Consider the following 24384-nt stretch of genomic DNA (forward strand, 5'->3'; position numbering starts at 1 on the left):
CAGGAAGCCAATCTCTATGTAATTTCATTTATTTGACATTTTGTAAGAGGCACAAAACCCTAGTGATGATCATAGCAGATTTTGCGGCGGGGTGGGGAATGGGTTGTGACCATATAGGGATAATACGCAGGATTTCTGTGCTGTTGGAGCTGTTCAGTAACCTCGTTATGGTGGTAAGCACACAGAAACCATCCAATCTGAACAACACAGAAGGAAAAGATTGGGGAAAAAAAAAAAGAACAGAGCCTCAGAGACACATGGGACAATGCCAAAAAGTTTTATATTCATGTAATCAGAGACCCAGAAGCAAAGAAGAAATATATATATTTATGTAATATGTAAAAAATATAGCAAAAATAATCCAATTACAAAAAAATATTTTAAAATATTCAGGGCCTCCTGGGTGGTTCAGTGAGTTAAGGGTCTGCCTTCAGCTCAGGTCATGATCCCAGGGTCCTGGGACTGAGCCTTGTGTGGGGCTCACCGCTCAGCAGGGATTCTCCTTTTCCCTCTGCCCCTGCCCCTTCCCCTTGCTTGCTCTCTCTCTCCCTCCTTTTTTCTCTCTCAAATAAATGAATAAAAAAAAAACTTTTAAAAAAAGAAAAAAAGAAAGGGTAAAACAGACGCAGGAGATGAATAGACAATGTGTCCTAAATTCTGGAATGAGAATTAGAAAAAAAAAAAAAAAGAAGAAGAAAAAAAATCAGGAAAGAGCTTGGCTTCTACTTGGGATGTAAAGAGCTGCAGAGAAGACCATCTTTACCTAACACCAAGCAAATTTGAATAATCTATAAGTCATAACCTTCCTTAAGTCCATTAGAGACCCAAAGTCACAAGGCAACCAAATAAGATTTTTCTCCCTCAAAGGAAAGACATGACACAAACTGTTCACTCTTGGGTAAACTTAGGGGAAGAAAGCAGCCCCCATACAAGTAGGTAACAAGAAATCAGCTAAAATTTCAACAAATTCTTAGAGACAAATGTGGGATAGAGTGTGCTTTTGGAACAGATCGGAACCCGAGACACAAAAGGACGCCACCAGAAAAACCAGGGTCCTGTCAGTGGCACAGGCATGAGGAGGTGGTCAGCACTGCTGGGGAAGAAAATGAAACCAGAACGCTTTTCTGATGGGAACCCAAACCCCTGAGCCACTGAAAAAAGAGGCAACAAAGCAATGGAAGAAAAAAATCCCTTGCTTCTAAGGGAAAAGCAGAAGTTGACTTTGGTAGAGGGAGAGAAAACACTCCTGTTATCAAGACAAAGGTCCACTGCTTCAGGAAGAGGGGCAGTGGCAAAACTGCCTGTTCCATGGGAGGGGCAGGAAACCCACTGGGCCCAGGATCCTACACCATTACCAAGCGTTCACCTGCTACCCCTGCTGGGAGGAACAAGACCAACCCCAGATCCAGGCTAGCTTTGGCTGTACTGAGGAGGAGGAACAGGAACACTGGGGAGCCCACACCCTGAGGTGCAGGATTGCCGAATACTGAAGACAGACCATGAAAATACAGAACTCCCATTATTCCGGCCACAAGCAGGGCACAAGTAACGAGCATCCACAACTGCTACTGGGGGAGTGTCAAGAGTGTGGGGAAAGGGTCACCTCAGAAAGGCAGAAAGCTGAGTGGATCAGGGACACTGAGGAGAACCCTCCGGTTCCCAAAACCCCATTCTAAGCATAAGGAACAACTGAACTTGAATTTGAATCCACAGCTGCAAGAATTTGAAACCTGTGGTGATGTGAAGCCTGAAGATAAGGAAAACAATAAAAATCTCAAACATAGCTCAGTGGCTGATGACCTTGCTTTAACTCCATCCTAACAGGATGATAAAAGAAACGTGCTCACTTTTCAGCATAAACACTTTGCTTGAGTCTCTATCGATTTTCCACAGATAAAGTCCATCATTCAATTAAAAAAAAAAATGGTGACGCACAAAAATTCAGGAAGACTCCAGAATCAGCATAATCAAGTTCAAAGATGACTTAGATGTTGGCACTATCAGACAGGAACATTAAAATAACCATGATTAAAAGTCACAGACAGGGATGCCTGGGTGGCTCAGTCAGTTAAGTGTCTGCCTTCGGCTCAGGTCATGATCCCAGGGTCCTGGAATAGAGCCCCATGTCTGGCTCCCTGCTCAGAAGGGAGTCTGCTTCTCCCACTCCCCTGCTCATGCTCTCTCTTTAATTAATAAATAGAATCTTGGGGCACCTGTGTGACTCAGTGGGTTAGGCTTCTGCCTTCGGCTCAGGTCATGATCTCTCAGGGTCCTGGGATCGAGCCCCGCATCGGGCTCTCTGCTCAGCAGGGAGCCTGCTTCCTCCTCTCTTTCTGCCTGCTTCTCTGCCTACTTGTGATCCCTCTCTATCAAATAAATAAATAACATCTTTTTAAAAATAAATAAATAATATATTTTTAAAAATAAATAAAAATAAGTCACAGAGACAGAAATAAGAATGGAGGGTACCAGGGGCTGAGTGGAGGGGAAGATGGGAAGTGACTGATGCATACAGATTCTCAATTTTACAAGACGAAAGGGTTATGAAGATAGATCTTGGTGTACACAGTTAAATACATTCTGACATATTTAATAGTACTGAACTGTACTCTTAAAAATGGTAAGTTTTGGGTGGCTCAGTCGGTTAAGCCGCTGCCTTTGGCTCAGGTCATGATCCCAGGGTCCTGGGATTGAGTTCCACACTGGGCTCCTTGCTCGGCAGGGAGCCTGCTTCTCTCTCCGCCTCTGCCTGCCACTCTGCCAACTTGTGTGCACTTTCTCTCTGACAAATAAATAAATAAAATCTTTTTTTTAAAAATGGTAAGTTTTACATTATACATATATTTTACCACAATTTTTTTTTAAAGATTTTATTTATTTATTTGACAGAGAGAAATCACAAGTAAGCAGAGAGGCAGGCAGAGAGAGAGGAGGAAGCAGGCTCCCCGCCGAGCAGAAAGCCCGATGTGGGGCTCGAACCCAGGACCCGGGATCATGACCTGAGCTGAAGGCAGCGGCTTAACCCTCTGAGCCACCCAGGTGCCCCTTTTTTACCACAATTTTTAAAATGAGGGGAAAAAAGATATAGGACAGTCTTGTATCCTGAATGTAGTGGTGCTTTCACGACGCTACAGAGGTGATAAAATTGCATAGAACACACGCACACAAGTGCTTATAAAACTGGTAAAATCTGAAAAAGGTCTGGGTTTTACTTATATCAATTTTCTGGATATGAGAGTACATTTAACTGATAGAAGACATTACCACTGTCAGAGGCTGGATGAAGGGTATATAGAATCTCCTTGTATATTGGTTTATTTACAACTCCCTGTGAATCTATAATTCTTTCAAAATTAAAACTTTAAAAATATGTGTTAACAAGAGATGAAATAACATTGATATCAGTAATTATCGAAGGTGTACAGCTGGTTAATTACACTATTATTTTTACATATATATATATATATATGAAAACCTCCAAAATGAAACACTAAAGAAAAAAGTAGCTATGATTAACATATTAAAAGATCTAGTGGAAAAGTTATACAAATACATAAATGGGGAATTTCAGTAGAGAGAGAGAAAGAAATTAAGAATCCAGGGGCGCCTGGGTGGCTCAGTGGTTTGAGCCGCTGCCTTCGGCTCGGGTCATGATCTCAGGGTCCTGGGATCGAGTCCCGCGTTGGGCTCTCTGCTCGGCGGGGAGCCTGCTTCCCTCCCTCTCTCTGCCTGCCTCTCTGTCTACTTGTGATCTCTCTCTGTCAAATAAATAAATAAAATCTTTAAAAAAAAAAAAAAAGAATCCAATGAAAGTGGTATAAATTAAAACATGACATTAGAGGTGAAGAATTCCTTCAATGGGCTCACTGTCGGGCTGGACTTCAGCTAAGGAAAGAATCTGTAAATAGGGTAATAGAAATTATCCAAACTGAAATGCAAAAAAATAAAGAAAATAAGAAAGAAAAGGATAAAAGAAAGAGAACAAAGCATCCAAACCCTGAGAGACCATACCAAATGCCCTAATATATGTGCAATTAGCACTGCAGAAGAAGAAGAATAGAAAACAGGGCAGAAGTATTTGAAAAGATGTGTTAGGGAATACTCACACTAAAATACCTCAGAAATAACACAAACTGTAGAAAAACAACATTAAGAGAAAGGTTTGAAGGCAGCCCAAAAAACAAAATGAAAAATTACAGCAGACTTCTTGTCATGACCTCTGCAATCCAGAAGCAACTGGAAGAATATCTTCAAAGATGTGGAAGAAAAGCTGTCACTCCAGCTGTCAGTGGTCAACACCACATTCCCAGTTTTCCTCCTCCCTCACATAGTTAGTTGTTCCCCATCCAGTTCCTCTGCAGGACCCTCTCCCCACTCCGCAGTACAGCTGAATTCCACACGGTCCATTGCTAGTTCCTCCCCTATTTCTCTTTATTCTCTCCATAAGCAATCTCATTCCTCAAGCCCAAGGCTTTAACTTCTACCCACTGGCAGAAAACTCGGGGGCTCCCCCTCCTACCTACACTCTTCTGAGCTGCCTACCTCATATTTTTACTTTAGGGTTTCACAGGCACTCATCATCTCCAGCCTGAAGTCATAAGCTCACTTGCCATGATTCTCTCCACTTTCCCTATCTCAACAAATGCAATCACCATCACCAAGGAGTGATCTGTCAGTGGCTCCTGACCTCCCATTCAGCCAACAACTGTGCTTTCTAAATATCCCCCAATCCAAATCCAACCAGCTCTCTATCTCAGCTAATTATTCTAGTTCAACCTAAAAATTTCTGTTGTGTGAACTATTTTTACAGGCTCATCACTGACCTTGTTGTATCTACTATTGCCCCCCTTCAGGCTCTTCTCCCTGAAGCATCCAGTGTATCACACTTCTGCTTTCCTTAGGCTTTAAGTAGCTTTACAGTGGTCTCAGGCCTATGACAAACTCCACACCACATGGACCTCATGTACTTGGCAGGCCTCATGCCAAAGCACAAGCCCCAGCTTGCATCCTGCTCCAGTCACACTCGCCTCCTGTCAGCTGCTCAGACAGCACGCTCCCTCCTTGCACGGTGCCTGCACATAACTGCTCTGTCGAGGGCCTCTTTGTTAGTTTACACCTACACATTTTTCAGATGTTGCCTCAATTTTCAGGAAATGATTCCATGCTCTCCATGAAAGTCAGGCTCCTGATGTATGCTTCAATAGCATTATGTAACTCTGTTCTGCAGCACTGAGCACAGCCACAATTTTAGATTTATTTCTACCATTATTTAACTTACGACTTCAATAGGCTAGAAACTCCTTGAGTATCAAAGATTTTATCTGTTCTTCGTCACGTTTGAATGTCTAGCACATTAACATAGTTAATGTGTAATACATTTTCTTTGGATGAAAATGTATTACATTTTCGTTGGATGAAAATGTATTACATTTTCGTTGGATGAAAATGTATTACATTTTCGTTGGATGAAAAAATTATATAGAGAATATGGACTTAATACATAAGCCATATATATGATTATGAATATAAACCATATAATGTTAATGTTACACTTTCAGAGATATTTTGATATTTACTTACCAAAAAAAAAGGGTAAACTTAAAAATGTAGAGTGAAAACAATAAAAATTAAAATTTAGAATATCTTACCTAGACACAAATTCACTTAATTCTGAATATTCGGTGGGCTCCATTATTATGTTGAGGTCAGTAATAACAGAAGATAAACTCTCCTTATTCTAAAATAAAAAAAAGTTTATCAGATCACAGTAAACATTTAATTAAAATATAAAGACAAAAATTGCTTAAAATATGCAAAATGAAATACCACCAACAATAGGAAAAGGTAATTAAGAGAAAGCACTGAAAGTACTGGTTATTTGTTAAAAGAATAAAATCAGATCTTTACTCCATACCAAAAGCCAAAATAAACTCCAAATGAATTACTTACTTAAATGTAAACACTAAGACCATAAAATATTAGCAGGAAATATAGATATTTAATGGATTGAGTGAAGAACTTTCTAAGCAAATAGAAAAATATAAGCAAATATAAACACATAAAAAACTGAATATTTAGGGGCGCCTGGGTGGCTCAGTGGTTAAAGCCTCTGCCTTCCGCTCAGGTCATGATCTCAGAGTCCTGGGATCAAGTCCCACATCAGGCTCTCTGCTCAGCGGGGAGCCTGCCTCCTCTTCCTGTCTCTCTCTGCCTGCCTCTCAGCCTACTTGTGATCTGTCAAATAAAAAAAAATTTAAAAATTTAAAAAAAATCTTAAAAAAAAAACAATATTTATACAAAAAATGACTTTATAAGAGAGAAAAACTAAACTGATGAAGTTCTTTTTTAAAAAGATTTTGTTTATTTATTTGACAGAGAGAGATCACAAGTAGGCAGAGAGGCAGGCAGAAGGAGAGGGGGATGCAGGCTCCCTGCTAAGCAGAGAGCCCAATGCAGGGCTTGATCCAGGACCCTGAGACCATGACCTAAGCCGAAGGCAGAGACCCAACCCATTGAGCCACCCAGGCGCTCCCGATGAAGATTTTTTTTTACCATGAACATGACAAGGGGAAATGAAAACCAAAAAGAGAAAAGTAAAAGACATAAATTAAAAACTCAAATGTAAATAAATAATAATCTCACTAGGAGAAAGACAAATATAAATTAAACCAATGGGATAACATTTTTACCTACAAAATCACTTTGACAAAGCATATTTTAAAATATGCTTTTTCCCTAAACCAGCAGTCTGACTTCAAGAGTTGAACCCGAAATAGCAAGAAATGACGACAAAGCCCAGCTGCCTATTACAAAACACAGAAATAACTCCATATTCAAAAGTGGGAATTGCGAAATAAATTAAATATTTTGATCTGTAAATTCAGGTTTTCTACTTTATCCTCTATTCTATAGTTGCCTATCATTTCTTCTTCACTTGTTTTTGTTCTTATTTTTGCAAAAATCATATATTGACTCTTTATGGTCTTCTAGATTATTCTTTTCACTTGTTCTTGTAGGTGATTTTTCTCAAGACTGTCCTCCATTCACCTCCTGTTTACTTCCAATGTAGTTCTCAGCACAAGAATCAGTTTCTTTCTCTCAGCTCTCTTTTCTCCCATTCAATTTTCTTCCAAGTTTTCATCTGGTAGCCGGAGCAGGTTTTATAGAGTGTGTTCCTGTATTTCCCAAATTAATTCTTATTAAGTGAACTTCTCTCCACTTTCTTATTAATTCATTTCATGACAGTATGTTTGGGTAAGTCCTAAATGAAGATGAAAACACTCAATACTGTATCTGTGTTCTCATTTGGAGCCACTATATGTTCACAGGAGTAGATCTAGCAATTTTCAGTATTTCCTAAGAACAAAGTGAGTGGATACTACCTGACATTTCCCATTTGAGCGCTGACTTGCCTCTGTATTTTGAGTGGCTAGAGAAATGGATACTAAGGGTTTATAATCTTTGTTTACTTCTTCAGCTGCCGGATGATACAGTGGGAATTGTTAGGAGCAGCTACACTTTAGGCAGGCTGTCTGCAGGCATCTACCACCACATCTAATCAAAAACAAATTCCAAAGGCACTTAAAAACTGGGCAAAAGACCTCAATGTACATTTCTTCAAGGATGTTCAAATGGGCAAAATGCATCTGAAATAAAGCCTAACACATTGGTCATCATCTGGTCATTCCATTTGACCCAGTAATTCTATTCTTAGATATACACCTAAGAAAAATGAAAACAGGGTGCCTGGGTGGCACAGTGGGTTAAGCTTCTGCCTTTGGCTTAGGATATGATCTTAGCGTCCTGGGATCACGCCCTGCATCAGGCTCTCTGCTCGGCAGGGAGCCTGCTTCTCCCTCTCTCTCTGCCTGCCTCTCTGCCTACTTGTGATCTCTGTCTCTCAAATAAATAAAATCTTTTTTAAAAAAAGGTTTCTAGGGGCGCCTGGGTGGCTCAGTGGGTTAAAGCCTCTGCCTTCAGCTCAGGTCATGATCCCAGGTCCTGGGATCGAGCCCCGCATCGGGCTCTCTGCTCAGCAGGGAGCCTGCTTCCTCCCCCCTCTCTCTGCCTGCCTCTCTGCCTACTTGTGATCTCTCTCTCTCTGTCAAATAAATAAAATCTTAAAAAAAAAAAAAGTTTCTAAAAAAAAGAAAAATGAAAACATATGCCTACTTAAAAACTTACACATGAATATTTATAGCAACATTAATAACAGCCAAAAGGTGAAAACAGCCAAAATGCCCATCAACTGATAAATGAATAACAAAATGTTCCACATTTTGTGATATATGTGATATATGTACTGGATGTGTACAAAATGTTCCACACAATGGAATGTCAATACAAAAAGTAAAAAGAATGAAGTAATAATACCTACTACATGAAAGAACCCTGAAAACATGACCTAAGCGAAAGAAGCCAGTCAAAAAGATCACGTATTAGAAGATTCCATTTAAACAAACTGTCCAAAATATAAAAACCCATAGAGAAAAAACATAGCTGTTGCATAGATCTGGGCAGAAAGAGAGGGACTGAAGGTAATAAAAATTAAGGGGCTTCCCGGGTACCTGGCTGGCTCAGTTGGTTAAGCATCTGCCTTGGGCTCAGGTCTCAGGGTCCTGGGCTGGAGCCCTGTGTCAGGTCCCTGCTCAGTGGGGAGTCTGCTCCCTCTCCCTCTGCCCCTACCCCGGCATACACAGTCTCTCTCAAATAAATAATAACTTTAAAAAGGGGGGAGCTTCCTTTTGAGTTGGTAAAAAATGTTCTAAAATTGAAATGGTGATGGTTGTACAACTCTGAATATACTTAATTTACTCAATATATACTTCAAATGGAAGAATTATTTGATATGTGAATATCTCAATTGACCCATTACCAAAAAAAAATAATAATCTCAGAAGCACATCTTGTCTTTTGCTTGAGTATGTGTGAGTGTGTTGGATTTTGGCCTTTTGACCATTAGGAAAGGCAATTAATCCTATCACCATAAAGCCTATGATTTATAGGTCCCTCTTTTGTTTTTGGCAGTTTGAGGATTCTGTTTAGCCATCGGAAAGCTGACTTCAACAAATTTTCCCATCTCTCAACATCCTGTGATATGGCTAAGTAGGTCTTTCCTTCCCAGTTGGTAATGAGGGGTGGAATCTTACAGCCTGACTTCAAGACCCCTCCTTAAGTCTCAGCACACCATTGATACTTTCTATCAAGGTCCAGTTAACTTAAGTCTGTAGTTCTCATTCTTCTCTAAAATTTAAGAATTATGGGTACAGGGGTGTCTGGGTGGCTCAGTTGGTTGAGCATCTGCCTTCAGCTCAGGTCATTCATGATCTCAGAGTCCGGGTCGGACACCCATGTCTCCCTCTCCCCTTCCCCCCTGCTCCTTCTCTCCCTCTCTCCTCTCTCTCTCTCTCACACACCCTCACTCTCTCTCTCAAATGAATAAAATCTTCAAAAAAAAGAGAATTGTAGGTACAGACATTCAGGAAAAGGTCCTATTAACTTTACAAAATTTACATACTGTTAATAAAATACACAGCATCACACTTCAATGTTTTCTTTCACTTGGGTTTAAATGTCATCATATCAGATACATTTTCTTTGGAGCCTATGATATGGGATTTTATTATTTTTTACTGATGTGTAATTGATATAGAATGTATTACTTTCAGGTGTAAACTATGATGATTCATTATTTGTATACATTGCGAAGTGTTCACCACAATTAAATCTAGTTAACATTCATTACAATACATAGTTACAAATTTTTTTAAAGATTTTATTTTTAAGTAATCTCAACACCCAACATGGGGCTTAAACTTACAACCCCAAGATCAAGAATCTCATGCTCCATTGACTGAGCAAGCCAGACACCCCACAGATTTTTTTGTTAAATGAAAACTTTAAAGATTCAACCACTTAGCAACTTTGAAATAAGCAATTAAGTATTAACTATACTCGCCGTGCTCTACATTAGATTCCTGTGATGAACTGAAAACTGAAATTTTGTACCTTTTCACTCCCTGCACCTATTTTTGACATATCCCCAGCACCCTGCCTCTGGCAATCATGAATGTGATCTCTATCTTTGAGCTTTGTCATTTTTTGGTTTTGGCTTTTTTAGATTCTACATATAAGTTGAGATCATATAGTATTTGTCTTTTCCTAACTTATTTCACTTAGCCTAATAATCTTAAAGCCCCTCAATGTTCTCACAAATGGCAACATTTTATTCTTTTTTTTAAGATTTATTTATTTGAGAGAGAGAGGGAGAGAGCAAGCACAAGCTGGGGAGAGGATTAGAGGAAGAGAGAAAAAAAGAAGGAACTCCCCACTGAGCAGGGAGCCTGCCTTAGGGCTTGATCCCAGGATGCTGGGATCATGACCTAAGCCCAAGGCAGACGCTTAACCAACTGAGCCACCCAGGCACTCCTCAAACTTTTTTATTAGATGAATAATATTCCAGTACATGTATCACATTTTCTTATCCATTCATCTATGTATGGATACTTGGGTTGTTTCCATATCTTGGCTATTATAAGTGATGCAATGAACATGAGGGTACAGGTATCTTTTTTAGTGTTTCTGTTTCCTTCAGATGAATACCAAAAGTGGAAATGCTGAATCACATGGCAGTTCTATTTTTAATTTCTGAAGGAACCTCCATATTCTTTTCTACACTGACTGCATGAATTTACATTCCCACCAATAGTACACAAGAATTTCCTTTCCATCCTGGCCAATACTTGTTATCTCTTGTCTTTTTGATAATTGCCATCCTAATAGGTGTGAGGTGATTATTTCATCTGATGGATTTCCTCCATTCCCCAATTTCTTTGTGTTTTCACGTACCTATTTGGCCATCTGTATGTCTTTTTTGGAAAAAAGTCTATTCAGGGGCACCTGGGGGGCCCAGTAGGTTAAGCCTCTGCCTTCAGCTCAGGTCATGATCCGAGGGTCCTGGGATTGAGCCCCACGTCGGGCTCTCTGCTCAGCAGGGAGCCTGCTTCCCCTCTTTCTCTCTCTGCCTGCCTCTCTGCCTACTTGTGATCTCTCTCTGTCAAATAAATAAATAAAATCTTAAAAAAAAAAAAAAAAGAAAGAAAGAAAGAAAGAAAAAGAAAAAATGTCTATTCAGATCCTCTACCCATTTTTAAATCAAATTGTTTGGTTATTCTGCAATTGATTTATAGGAGTTCTTTTTCAATGCAATTGTTTTTGTAATTTCTCTTCTTTATAGTTCATTATTAGTGAATAGAAACAACAGATTTTTGTATATTGGTTTTAATATCTTGCAACTTTATTGAACTTATTAGTTCTAATAATTTCTTGGTGGATTCTTTAGGGATTTCTATATAGAATATGATATCATCTCCAAATAGTGACAGCTTTACTTCTTCCTTTCCAATGTGAATTCCTTTTATTTCTGTTTCTTCCCCAACTGCTCTGGTTAGGACTTCCAATACTATATTGAATAAAAGCAGCAAGGGTCTTAGAGAAAAACTTTCATCTCTTCACCATTGAATATGATCTGGGTTTCTCATCTATGCCTTTATTAGGTTGAGATATGCTCCATACCTACTTTCTTGGGAGTTTATATAAAAAAGGGATTTCAGGGGCGCCTGGGTGGCTCAGTGGGTTAAAGCCTCTGCTTTCAGCTCAGGTCATGATCCCGGGGTCCTGGGATAGAGCCCCACATCGGGCTCTCTGCTCAGCAGGGAGCCTGCTTCCTCCTCTCTCTCTGCCTGCCAATTATATAGAGAATATGGACTTAATACATAAGCCATATATATGATTATGAATATAAACCATATAATGTTAATGTTACACTTTCAGAGATATTTTGATATTTACTTACCAAAAAAAAAGGGTAAACTTAAAAATGTAGAGTGAAAACAATAAAAATTAAAATTTAGAATATCTTACCTAGACACAAATTCACTTAATTCTGAATATTCGGTGGGCTCCATTATTATGTTGAGGTCAGTAATAACAGAAGATAAACTCTCCTTATTCTAAAATAAAAAAAAGTTTATCAGATCACAGTAAACATTTAATTAAAATATAAAGACAAAAATTGCTTAAAATATGCAAAATGAAATACCACCAACAATAGGAAAAGGTAATTAAGAGAAAGCACTGAAAGTACTGGTTATTTGTTAAAAGAATAAAATCAGATCTTTACTCCATACCAAAAGCCAAAATAAACTCCAAATGAATTACTTACTTAAATGTAAACACTAAGACCATAAAATATTAGCAGGAAATATAGATATTTAATGGATTGAGTGAAGAACTTTCTAAGCAAATAGAAAAATATAAGCAAATATAAACACATAAAAAACTGAATATTTAGGGGCGCCTGGGTGGCTCAGTGGTTAAAGCCTCTGCCTTCCGCTCAGGTCATGATCTCAGAGTCCTGGGATCAAGTCCCACATCAGGCTCTCTGCTCAGCGGGGAGCCTGCCTCCTCTTCCTGTCTCTCTCTGCCTGCCTCTCAGCCTACTTGTGATCTGTCAAATAAAAAAAAATTTAAAAATTTAAAAAAAATCTTAAAAAAAAAACAATATTTATACAAAAAATGACTTTATAAGAGAGAAAAACTAAACTGATGAAGTTCTTTTTTAAAAAGATTTTGTTTATTTATTTGACAGAGAGAGATCACAAGTAGGCAGAGAGGCAGGCAGAAGGAGAGGGGGATGCAGGCTCCCTGCTAAGCAGAGAGCCCAATGCAGGGCTTGATCCAGGACCCTGAGACCATGACCTAAGCCGAAGGCAGAGACCCAACCCATTGAGCCACCCAGGCGCTCCCGATGAAGATTTTTTTTTACCATGAACATGACAAGGGGAAATGAAAACCAAAAAGAGAAAAGTAAAAGACATAAATTAAAAACTCAAATGTAAATAAATAATAATCTCACTAGGAGAAAGACAAATATAAATTAAACCAATGGGATAACATTTTTACCTACAAAATCACTTTGACAAAGCATATTTTAAAATATGCTTTTTCCCTAAACCAGCAGTCTGACTTCAAGAGTTGAACCCGAAATAGCAAGAAATGACGACAAAGCCCAGCTGCCTATTACAAAACACAGAAATAACTCCATATTCAAAAGTGGGAATTGCGAAATAAATTAAATATTTTGATCTGTAAATTCAGGTTTTCTACTTTATCCTCTATTCTATAGTTGCCTATCATTTCTTCTTCACTTGTTTTTGTTCTTATTTTTGCAAAAATCATATATTGACTCTTTATGGTCTTCTAGATTATTCTTTTCACTTGTTCTTGTAGGTGATTTTTCTCAAGACTGTCCTCCATTCACCTCCTGTTTACTTCCAATGTAGTTCTCAGCACAAGAATCAGTTTCTTTCTCTCAGCTCTCTTTTCTCCCATTCAATTTTCTTCCAAGTTTTCATCTGGTAGCCGGAGCAGGTTTTATAGAGTGTGTTCCTGTATTTCCCAAATTAATTCTTATTAAGTGAACTTCTCTCCACTTTCTTATTAATTCATTTCATGACAGTATGTTTGGGTAAGTCCTAAATGAAGATGAAAACACTCAATACTGTATCTGTGTTCTCATTTGGAGCCACTATATGTTCACAGGAGTAGATCTAGCAATTTTCAGTATTTCCTAAGAACAAAGTGAGTGGATACTACCTGACATTTCCCATTTGAGCGCTGACTTGCCTCTGTATTTTGAGTGGCTAGAGAAATGGATACTAAGGGTTTATAATCTTTGTTTACTTCTTCAGCTGCCGGATGATACAGTGGGAATTGTTAGGAGCAGCTACACTTTAGGCAGGCTGTCTGCAGGCATCTACCACCACATCTAATCAAAAACAAATTCCAAAGGCACTTAAAAACTGGGCAAAAGACCTCAATGTACATTTCTTCAAGGATGTTCAAATGGGCAAAATGCATCTGAAATAAAGCCTAACACATTGGTCATCATCTGGTCATTCCATTTGACCCAGTAATTCTATTCTTAGATATACACCTAAGAAAAATGAAAACAGGGTGCCTGGGTGGCACAGTGGGTTAAGCTTCTGCCTTTGGCTTAGGATATGATCTTAGCGTCCTGGGATCACGCCCTGCATCAGGCTCTCTGCTCGGCAGGGAGCCTGCTTCTCCCTCTCTCTCTGCCTGCCTCTCTGCCTACTTGTGATCTCTGTCTCTCAAATAAATAAAATCTTTTTTAAAAAAAGGTTTCTAGGGGCGCCTGGGTGGCTCAGTGGGTTAAAGCCTCTGCCTTCAGCTCAGGTCATGATCCCAGGTCCTGGGATCGAGCCCCGCATCGGGCTCTCTGCTCAGCAGGGAGCCTGCTTCCTCCCCCCTCTCTCTGCCTGCCTCTCTGCCTACTTGTGATCTCTCTCTCTCTGTCAAATAAATAAAATCTTAAAAAAAAAAAAAAGTTTCTAAAAAAAAGAAAAATGAAAACATATGCCTACTTAAAAACTTACACATGAATATTTATAGCAACATTAATAACAGCCAAAAGGTGAAAACAGCCAAAATGCCCATCAACTGATAAATGAATAACAAAATGTTCCACATTTTGTGATATATGTGATATATGTACTGGATGTGTACAAAATGTTCCACACAATGGAATGTCAATACAAAAAGTAAAAGAATGAAGTAATAATACCTACTACATGAAAGAACCCTGAAAACATGACCTAAGCGAAAGAAGCCAGTCAAAAAGATCACGTATTAGAAGATTCCATTTAAACAAACTGTCCAAAATATAAAAACCCATAGAGAAAAAACATAGCTGTTGCATAGATCTGGGCAGAAAGAGAGGGACTGAAGGTAATAAAAATTAAGGGGCTTCCCGGGTACCTGGCTGGCTCAGTTGGTTAAGCATCTGCCTTGGGCTCAGGTCTCAGGGTCCTGGGCTGGAGCCCTGTGTCAGGTCCCTGCTCAGTGGGGAGTCTGCTCCCTCTCCCTCTGCCCCTACCCCGGCATACACAGTCTCTCTCAAATAAATAATAACTTTAAAAAGGGGGGAGCTTCCTTTTGAGTTGGTAAAAAATGTTCTAAAATTGAAATGGTGATGGTTGTACAACTCTGAATATACTTAATTTACTCAATATATACTTCAAATGGAAGAATTATTTGATATGTGAATATCTCAATTGACCCATTACCAAAAAAAAATAATAATCTCAGAAGCACATCTTGTCTTTTGCTTGAGTATGTGTGAGTGTGTTGGATTTTGGCCTTTTGACCATTAGGAAAGGCAATTAATCCTATCACCATAAAGCCTATGATTTATAGGTCCCTCTTTTGTTTTTGGCAGTTTGAGGATTCTGTTTAGCCATCGGAAAGCTGACTTCAACAAATTTTCCCATCTCTCAACATCCTGTGATATGGCTAAGTAGGTCTTTCCTTCCCAGTTGGTAATGAGGGGTGGAATCTTACAGCCTGACTTCAAGACCCCTCCTTAAGTCTCAGCACACCATTGATACTTTCTATCAAGGTCCAGTTAACTTAAGTCTGTAGTTCTCATTCTTCTCTAAAATTTAAGAATTATGGGTACAGGGGTGTCTGGGTGGCTCAGTTGGTTGAGCATCTGCCTTCAGCTCAGGTCATTCATGATCTCAGAGTCCGGGTCGGACACCCATGTCTCCCTCTCCCCTTCCCCCCTGCTCCTTCTCTCCCTCTCTCCTCTCTCTCTCTCTCACACACCCTCACTCTCTCTCTCAAATGAATAAAATCTTCAAAAAAAAGAGAATTGTAGGTACAGACATTCAGGAAAAGGTCCTATTAACTTTACAAAATTTACATACTGTTAATAAAATACACAGCATCACACTTCAATGTTTTCTTTCACTTGGGTTTAAATGTCATCATATCAGATACATTTTCTTTGGAGCCTATGATATGGGATTTTATTATTTTTTACTGATGTGTAATTGATATAGAATGTATTACTTTCAGGTGTAAACTATGATGATTCATTATTTGTATACATTGCGAAGTGTTCACCACAATTAAATCTAGTTAACATTCATTACAATACATAGTTACAAATTTTTTTAAAGATTTTATTTTTAAGTAATCTCAACACCCAACATGGGGCTTAAACTTACAACCCCAAGATCAAGAATCTCATGCTCCATTGACTGAGCAAGCCAGACACCCCACAGATTTTTTTGTTAAATGAAAACTTTAAAGATTCAACCACTTAGCAACTTTGAAATAAGCAATTAAGTATTAACTATACTCGCCGTGCTCTACATTAGATTCCTGTGATGAACTGAAAACTGAAATTTTGTACCTTTTCACTCCCTGCACCTATTTTTGACATATCCCCAGCACCCTGCCTCTGGCAATCATGAATGTGATCTCTATCTTTGAGCTTTGTCATTTTTTGGTTTTGGCTTTTTTAGATTCTACATATAAGTTGAGATCATATAGTATTTGTCTTTTCCTAACTTATTTCACTTAGCCTAATAATCTTAAAGCCCCTCAATGTTCTCACAAATGGCAACATTTTATTCTTTTTTTTAAGATTTATTTATTTGAGAGAGAGAGGGAGAGAGCAAGCACAAGCTGGGGAGAGGATTAGAGGAAGAGAGAAAAAAAGAAGGAACTCCCCACTGAGCAGGGAGCCTGCCTTAGGGCTTGATCCCAGGATGCTGGGATCATGACCTAAGCCCAAGGCAGACGCTTAACCAACTGAGCCACCCAGGCACTCCTCAAACTTTTTTATTAGATGAATAATATTCCAGTACATGTATCACATTTTCTTATCCATTCATCTATGTATGGATACTTGGGTTGTTTCCATATCTTGGCTATTATAAGTGATGCAATGAACATGAGGGTACAGGTATCTTTTTTAGTGTTTCTGTTTCCTTCAGATGAATACCAAAAGTGGAAATGCTGAATCACATGGCAGTTCTATTTTTAATTTCTGAAGGAACCTCCATATTCTTTTCTACACTGACTGCATGAATTTACATTCCCACCAATAGTACACAAGAATTTCCTTTCCATCCTGGCCAATACTTGTTATCTCTTGTCTTTTTGATAATTGCCATCCTAATAGGTGTGAGGTGATTATTTCATCTGATGGATTTCCTCCATTCCCCAATTTCTTTGTGTTTTCACGTACCTATTTGGCCATCTGTATGTCTTTTTTGGAAAAAAGTCTATTCAGGGGCACCTGGGGGGCCCAGTAGGTTAAGCCTCTGCCTTCAGCTCAGGTCATGATCCGAGGGTCCTGGGATTGAGCCCCACGTCGGGCTCTCTGCTCAGCAGGGAGCCTGCTTCCCCTCTTTCTCTCTCTGCCTGCCTCTCTGCCTACTTGTGATCTCTCTCTGTCAAATAAATAAATAAAATCTTAAAAAAAAAAAAAAAAGAAAGAAAGAAAGAAAGAAAAAGAAAAAATGTCTATTCAGATCCTCTACCCATTTTTAAATCAAATTGTTTGGTTATTCTGCAATTGATTTATAGGAGTTCTTTTTCAATGCAATTGTTTTTGTAATTTCTCTTCTTTATAGTTCATTATTAGTGAATAGAAACAACAGATTTTTGTATATTGGTTTTAATATCTTGCAACTTTATTGAACTTATTAGTTCTAATAATTTCTTGGTGGATTCTTTAGGGATTTCTATATAGAATATGATATCATCTCCAAATAGTGACAGCTTTACTTCTTCCTTTCCAATGTGAATTCCTTTTATTTCTGTTTCTTCCCCAACTGCTCTGGTTAGGACTTCCAATACTATATTGAATAAAAGCAGCAAGGGTCTTAGAGAAAAACTTTCATCTCTTCACCATTGAATATGATCTGGGTTTCTCATCTATGCCTTTATTAGGTTGAGATATGCTCCATACCTACTTTCTTGGGAGTTTATATAAAAAAGGGATTTCAGGGGCGCCTGGGTGGCTCAGTGGGTTAAAGCCTCTGCTTTCAGCTCAGGTCATGATCCCGGGGTCCTGGGATAGAGCCCCACATCGGGCTCTCTGCTCAGCAGGGAGCCTGCTTCCTCCTCTCTCTCTGCCTGCCTCTCTGCCTCCTTGTGATCTCTGTCTGTCAAATGAATAAATAAGATCTTTAAAAAAAAAAAAAAAAGGGATTTCAATTTTATCAAATGCCTTTTCTGCATCTATTGAGATGATCATATGATTTTTATCCCTCATTTTGTTAATGTGGCAGATCACAATGATTGTTGCAATTGTTAAACCATCTTTGCACCTCTGGAATGAATCCCACTTAATTAAGATGTATGATCCTGGGGTGCCTGGGTGGCTCTGGGTTGAGCCTCTGCCTTCGGCTCGGGTCATGATCACAGGGTCCTGGGATGGAGCCCCGCGTCGGGCTCTCTGCTCAGCAGGGAGCCTGCTTACCCCTCTCTCTGCCTGCTTCTCTGCCTACTTGCGATCTCTGTCTCTCAAATAAATAAATAAATAAATAAATCTTTAAAAAATAATAATAGAGAAAAAAAAGATGCTTTTATTAGTCTTCTTAAACTCTCAATACTTCTTTTATGATAGAACATATAATCTATCCTAGAGAATGTTCCCTGTGCATTTGAGAAGAATGTTTTGTTTTTTGTGAATGGAATGTTCTGTATGTATATGTTAATTCCATCTGGTCTAACCTGTTGTCAAAGCCCCAGATTTTCTGTCTGGATGATCTACCCATTGATGTAAGTGGGGTATGAAGGTCCACTACTATTATTGTACTGCTGTCCATTTCTCACATTAGGTCTGTTAATATTTGCTATATATTTCAGTGTTATTTTGGGTGCAAATTTTTTTTTTTTTAAAGATTTATTAGAGAGAGAGAGAGAGAGAGACCACAAGAAGACGGAGCAGCAGGAAGAGGGAGAAGCAGGCTCCCCATTGAGCAGGAAGCCCAATGTGGGACTTGATCCCAGGACTCTGGGAGTAGAACCTGAGCTGAAGGTAGACGCTTAACTGACTGAGCCACCTGGGTGCACAGATATTTACAAATGTTTATTAACCCCTTTGTTGCCCTTGTCTATTATGCATCCGTAAAAGTCCATTTTGCCTGATGTAAGTACAGCTATTCCAGCTTTCTTTTGGATCCATTTACATGGAATATCTTTTTCCATCCATCCTTTTAGTGTATATCTGCCATTATGTCTAAAGTGACTCTTTGTAGGTATGTATAGATGGCTCTTGTTTTTTAATCCATTCAGCCACTCTACATCTTTTGATTTGACAATTTACTCACTTTACATTTAAAGTAGTTAATGGATATGTACTTATTGTCATTTTGTTATTTTCTGGCTGCTTCGTAGTTTCTATGTTCCTTTCTTCTCTTACTCTTTTCCTTTGTGGCTTGACTTTAGTGGTACACTTAGATCCCTTTCCCATTATCTTCTGTGTATCTACTACACGTTTTTGGTTTGTGATTACTTCCATGTAACTTGTATTTATAACAGTCTACCTTAAGTTGATAGCAACTTCAAACTTAAGTTTGAAGACATAATAAAGCTCTACATTTTTACTCTCCTTCCATGTAATCTTATGTCTTTTTATCATGAGTAACCTTTAACTAATCATGTATTTTTACTACTTTTGTTTTTTAACTTTCACGCTAGCTTTATAAGTGATTATTCTACTACTTTTACTATATATTTACATTTACCAGGGGATTTATACTTTCATGTTTCCATGCAGTAATAAGGGCCCTTTCCTTTCAGCTTAACGAAGTCCCTTTAACATTTCTCACTGAGGCCAGTTTAGTGGCGGTCAATTCTAGATTTCATTTGTCAGGAAAACTCCTATCTCTCCTTCAATTCTGAATAACTTTGTCAGGGAGAGTATTCTTGGTTGGAAATTGTTCTCTTTCAGCACTTTGTGCTACTCCCCTCTTGCCTGAAACATTTCTGTGGCAAAATCTGCTAAAAGTCTAATGAGGGGTTCCCTTGTATTTAACCAATTGCTTTTCTCTTGTTGCTTTTAAGATTTCCTCCTTGTTTTTTAACTTTTGACATTTTAATTATGATCTTGGTCTCTCTTCGGTTCATCTTCTTCAGAACTCTCTGGGATTCCTGGATCTGGGTGTCGCTTTCTCTCCCAAGGCTAGATAATTTTCCACCCATTATTCCTTCACATAAATTTTCTGTCCCTTTATCTTACTTTCTTCTGAGATTCCTATAATGCCAAGGGTCAGTTGACTTGATTTTGTCCCTTAAGTCATCTTTCCTTTCTTCATTCTTATTTCTTTTTGCTTCTCTGATTGGGTCTGCTCCTCTGCCCTGTATTCAAATTCACTCATCCTTTCCTCTATTTAGTCTGCTGTTGAAACCCTCTACTGTATTTTTCAGTGAAGTTATTGTATTATTCAATTGTCAATGTTTCAAATACTATTTTCCCCCCTTTCTTTTTTGAAGTACATTTTTCTCCCCAAGTTCAATGAGCATCGTTATGACCATTACTTTGATCTCCTTTCAAGTAAATTATTATCTCCATTTCAAAATTTTTTCTAAAGTTTTATCTTTTTCTTTAGTTTCGAATATAATTCCTCTGTTTCTTCAATTTTGCTGACTTTCTATGCCTTACATGAAACAGCTTCCTCTCCCAGTCTTCTATGGTTGGCCTTATGATGAAGATGAAATTTATCATTCAACACTGCCCTAGCTATTGATTGTGTCTCAAACTGCTTTGACATTCAAGGAGTCTATTTCATTTTTATTTTATGTAGGTTTTTAAAAGATTTTATTCATTTAAGAGAGTGAGCGAGAAAGCAAGCATTAGCAGGGGAGAAGCAGAGTGAGAGGGAGAAGCAGATTCCCTGCTAAGTAGGGAGCTGGATACAGGGCTTGATCCTGGGTCTCCAGGATCATGACCTGAGCCAAAGGCAGATTCTTAACCAACTAAACCACCCAGGTGCCCCATTTTTAAGATTTTATTTGTTTATTTTAGAGAGAGAGAGAACAAGAGCAAACCCGGAAGGGATAGCAGAGAGAGACGGACAAGCAGACTCTACACTGAGCATGGAAGCTGACACGAGGCCCAATCCATGACCCTGATATCATGCCCTGAGCCAAAATGAAAAGTTGGATGCGCAACCAAGCGAACCAGGCAGCCCTATTTTTAATAGCTCTCAGTACTTGAGGATGTGCCAAGACCAGATATTAATTAAAAATTTCCTTACTCTGGAATCACTTTGTTTTACTGGGTTTCAGGAAGAGTAGTTATGAAAACATTCTTAGCCATTTTCCCTACAAACTGACACTGATCTGATTTATTATACTGTACGGAGTATGAATACTGACACATGTTAATTCTGACGTTCTTACAACAACAGACAGTAAATCTGGAGAACAGAACTGTATATTCCAACCACCTCTGAGTAACAACTGTGACAACATGGGTAATCATTCAAACTCCCTTGATGTATTTCTCTTTAAAATAAAGGGAATGAGCTTAATAGTCTATATGGTCACTTATGGTTCTCACATTGTATTACTATGATTTTATTACAACAATATTTTTTTTTTTTTAAAAGATTTTATTTATTTATTTGACAGAGAGAGACCAAGCAGGCAGAGAGGCAGGCAGAGAGAGAGAGGAGGAAGCAGGCTCCCTGCCAAGCAGAGAGCTCAATGCGGGACTCGATCCCAGGACCCTGAGATCATGACCTGAGCCGAAGGCAGGGGCTTAACCCACTGAGCCACCCAGGCGCCCTATTACAACAATATTCCTTAAACAAGATAGTTTTATTATTTAGGTTACTTTTCAATTTTCTAGCAGTTAAACATCTCCCTCTAGTGGAAATTCCATTAAAAAAAATCTTTAAGAACACAGAAGCTTTGTTGTATCTTTATCTTTTTTTCCTATTAGTCTCAACTATAAACTATTACTATTTTACATGCTCAACATGTAAAATAGTAATATATATATATATATATATATATAAATATATATTACTAAAATATATAGCTCCACATGTAAAACGGTAAAACCACTTTAGAAGGCAATCTGGTACTATGAGAACTTACATGTACATCTCCTAAGACCTAGCAATTCTAGTTTAAAGGCATATTTACACAAATAAAGCCTAGAATGTGAGGATTTACCATTAAGTAATAACTTTTTAAAAATTCGCATCAGCTCATTATATTTGAATTCCAAACAACAAAGAAATATAGATAGTCCCTTGTTTCCTACTTCTCCATGAAACCCCATGAATCCCACATATGACTTATTCCTAAAATCTTCCTTATTTGAGAGTTGTTTGTTTGCAACATCTTATTTAGTATGGTCCTCAAGAAAAATCAGAACTTTGGAAAGGCACAGAGAAAAACCAAATGTTTGTTAACATAGCCAGGGAAAGTCTGTAGCAAATTAAGTAAAACTGAGCAGTTCAAAGATTCCTATTATATTGAATGTGAACAATAACAACTTACATGTCTTTAGAGATTCAACAGCTACTGTGTTCTTTATCTATCAAAGAATATCTACTGTTCCTCTCCTCAGATTTTTTTCCCTACATCCCCCAAAGCATGAGACAGGAACTACTGGTAGTTCCCAGCACTTCTACTTCTTTCTTGTACCAATTTCTCACTGGTGTCATGGCCATGCATAATGAAGACTGAATTTCCAGCCTCCTTTGTAGGACGTTATTGGCCAATAGAATGTAGGTGAATGATGGATGTTACAACTTCCAGAAAGCTAGAAAAGCTAAGCCCTTGATTGCCCGTCCCCCTGCCCAACACCTGAAGTGCTCCATTGATCATCACACCATGATTTGGAAGTCACATGGGTAATGGCAGAGCCTGATGATATTCATGAGGTCACCATACTAGCTCTAGAAAACTTACCTTACAATTTGGTTTAAAGAAAAAGAAAAAAAAAAACACAAAAACCAATTTTGTTTAAGCAATAGAGAAACTTCTAGTACTTTGATCTACCTTTAAGTTTTCTGTCATACACAGCTCAACTAATTCTAATTTATTCAGCATGTGAGATAATAGTACACTTTAAGCCATTACTAAATGGTTACAAAATTTACAATCATGCTTTGGTGGTATGGGATCATAATGTTAAGCTCAATATATTATTAATAACAACATTAGCTATGGACTGGTGCCACCACTGCCCAGTAGAAGGCAGGGAACATGGCCACTGCAGCAAGGCCCACATGGCTCCAGTCTTGTCTGTACTGCCACACAGTCACATAGGACCAGCAAGCCAAACCACTATGGGAGTTTCCCAGTGTCAGTTCAAGCACAGAATGCCTTGGGTGAGGCTGTAGCCATTCTTCAGAAGCATATCATGGTATAAAATATATCCCCAAATTGTGATGTTAACCTTGATCTGATTCATAATGGGATCAAACAACCGTATCCTTCAGAGGCTTAAGTGACCAAAATACACAACTTAAAATGAAGTTACAAAACTGCAGTCTAGGGCCCCTGGGTGGCTCAGTTGGTTAACTGACTGCCTTCAGCTCAGGTCATGATCCTAGAGTCCCAGGATTAAGTCCCACATCGGGCTCCCAACTCCATGGGGAGTCTGCTTCTCCTCACTCATGCTCTCTCTGTCTCTCTCTCGAATAAATAAGTAAAATATTAAAAAAAAAAAACAAAACTGAAGTCTATTTTATCTCTTAGGCCATAGTCCCCCTAATGAACAGGCTAATCAATCTTTGGGGACACCCCATTCTGGAATGTACAGCTCCAATGAGCAGTTGGTTCAGGTCAACTTCAGAGGACTAGCCTCTTTTCAGTTGGACTTATGGTTAAGCCTCCCAAGGACAAACCTAGCTTTGCCAACCGTCTAGCTACTTTCCAGATATCTGCTGGAATGACTGTGTAAAAGACAAACACTAATAGCGGAAATAGCCTATACAACCCCAAGGCTACTAGGATGCTCCAGAGCAGTTTCTGGGGCAATGTATACACTGCCAGTACAAATGTCCTCACACACGGAGATGGACCTTGGGCCTATGACTCCATCAACCTGATGTGGACTATAGGCCTGGCCTATTAATGGAGGCCAAGACGCAGGTAAGTATGTGGTATATCACCACTCTGAGTTTAAGATCGTATTAGCTGCAAAGAGAAAAAATTCAGTTGGTATGCCTATGCAACCTTTTGCGATGGGACAACATCCAGGAGCTCCTGGGCTATCCAAAAGAGAAGCGAGGGTCTATCCCAAATGAGACTATCCCAAATGAGACCAATCCATTTGTATCCACATTCTTTTTCAGTCTTCAGCAGATGATCTTTGAGGTCATGCAGAACAATAATTTCACCTTGGTGACCCTGCACAGACCCTGCACAGGCCTGGTGACAACCTGGAAAGGTTTACTTCCCCTAAGGGCACTCATCATCCATGCCCCATGTCATATCCTGCTCAACTAGCCTTGGCAATGATACACTCTGAAAGCT

General features: G+C 38.8%; 1 protein-coding gene across 2 annotated transcripts in view; it reads right to left on the bottom strand.

The window, feature by feature from the left end:
- Nucleotides 1-24384, bottom strand: part of LOC111153553 (centromere protein P) — a 240665-nt gene that overhangs the window by 202654 nt on the left and 13627 nt on the right. For both annotated transcript variants that reach the window (XM_022512637.1, XM_022512638.1), the window contains exon 4: nucleotides 11923-12011. In XM_022512637.1, coding sequence (XP_022368345.1) covers nucleotides 11923-12011 — 89 coding nt within the window. The remainder of the gene's footprint in view (nucleotides 1-11922; nucleotides 12012-24384) is intronic.

Source organism: Enhydra lutris, unplaced genomic scaffold (genome assembly GCF_002288905.1).
Source record: "Enhydra lutris kenyoni isolate GAN:26980312 unplaced genomic scaffold, ASM228890v2 scaffoldscaffold33, whole genome shotgun sequence".
Classification (NCBI taxonomy): Eukaryota; Metazoa; Chordata; class Mammalia; order Carnivora; family Mustelidae; genus Enhydra; species Enhydra lutris.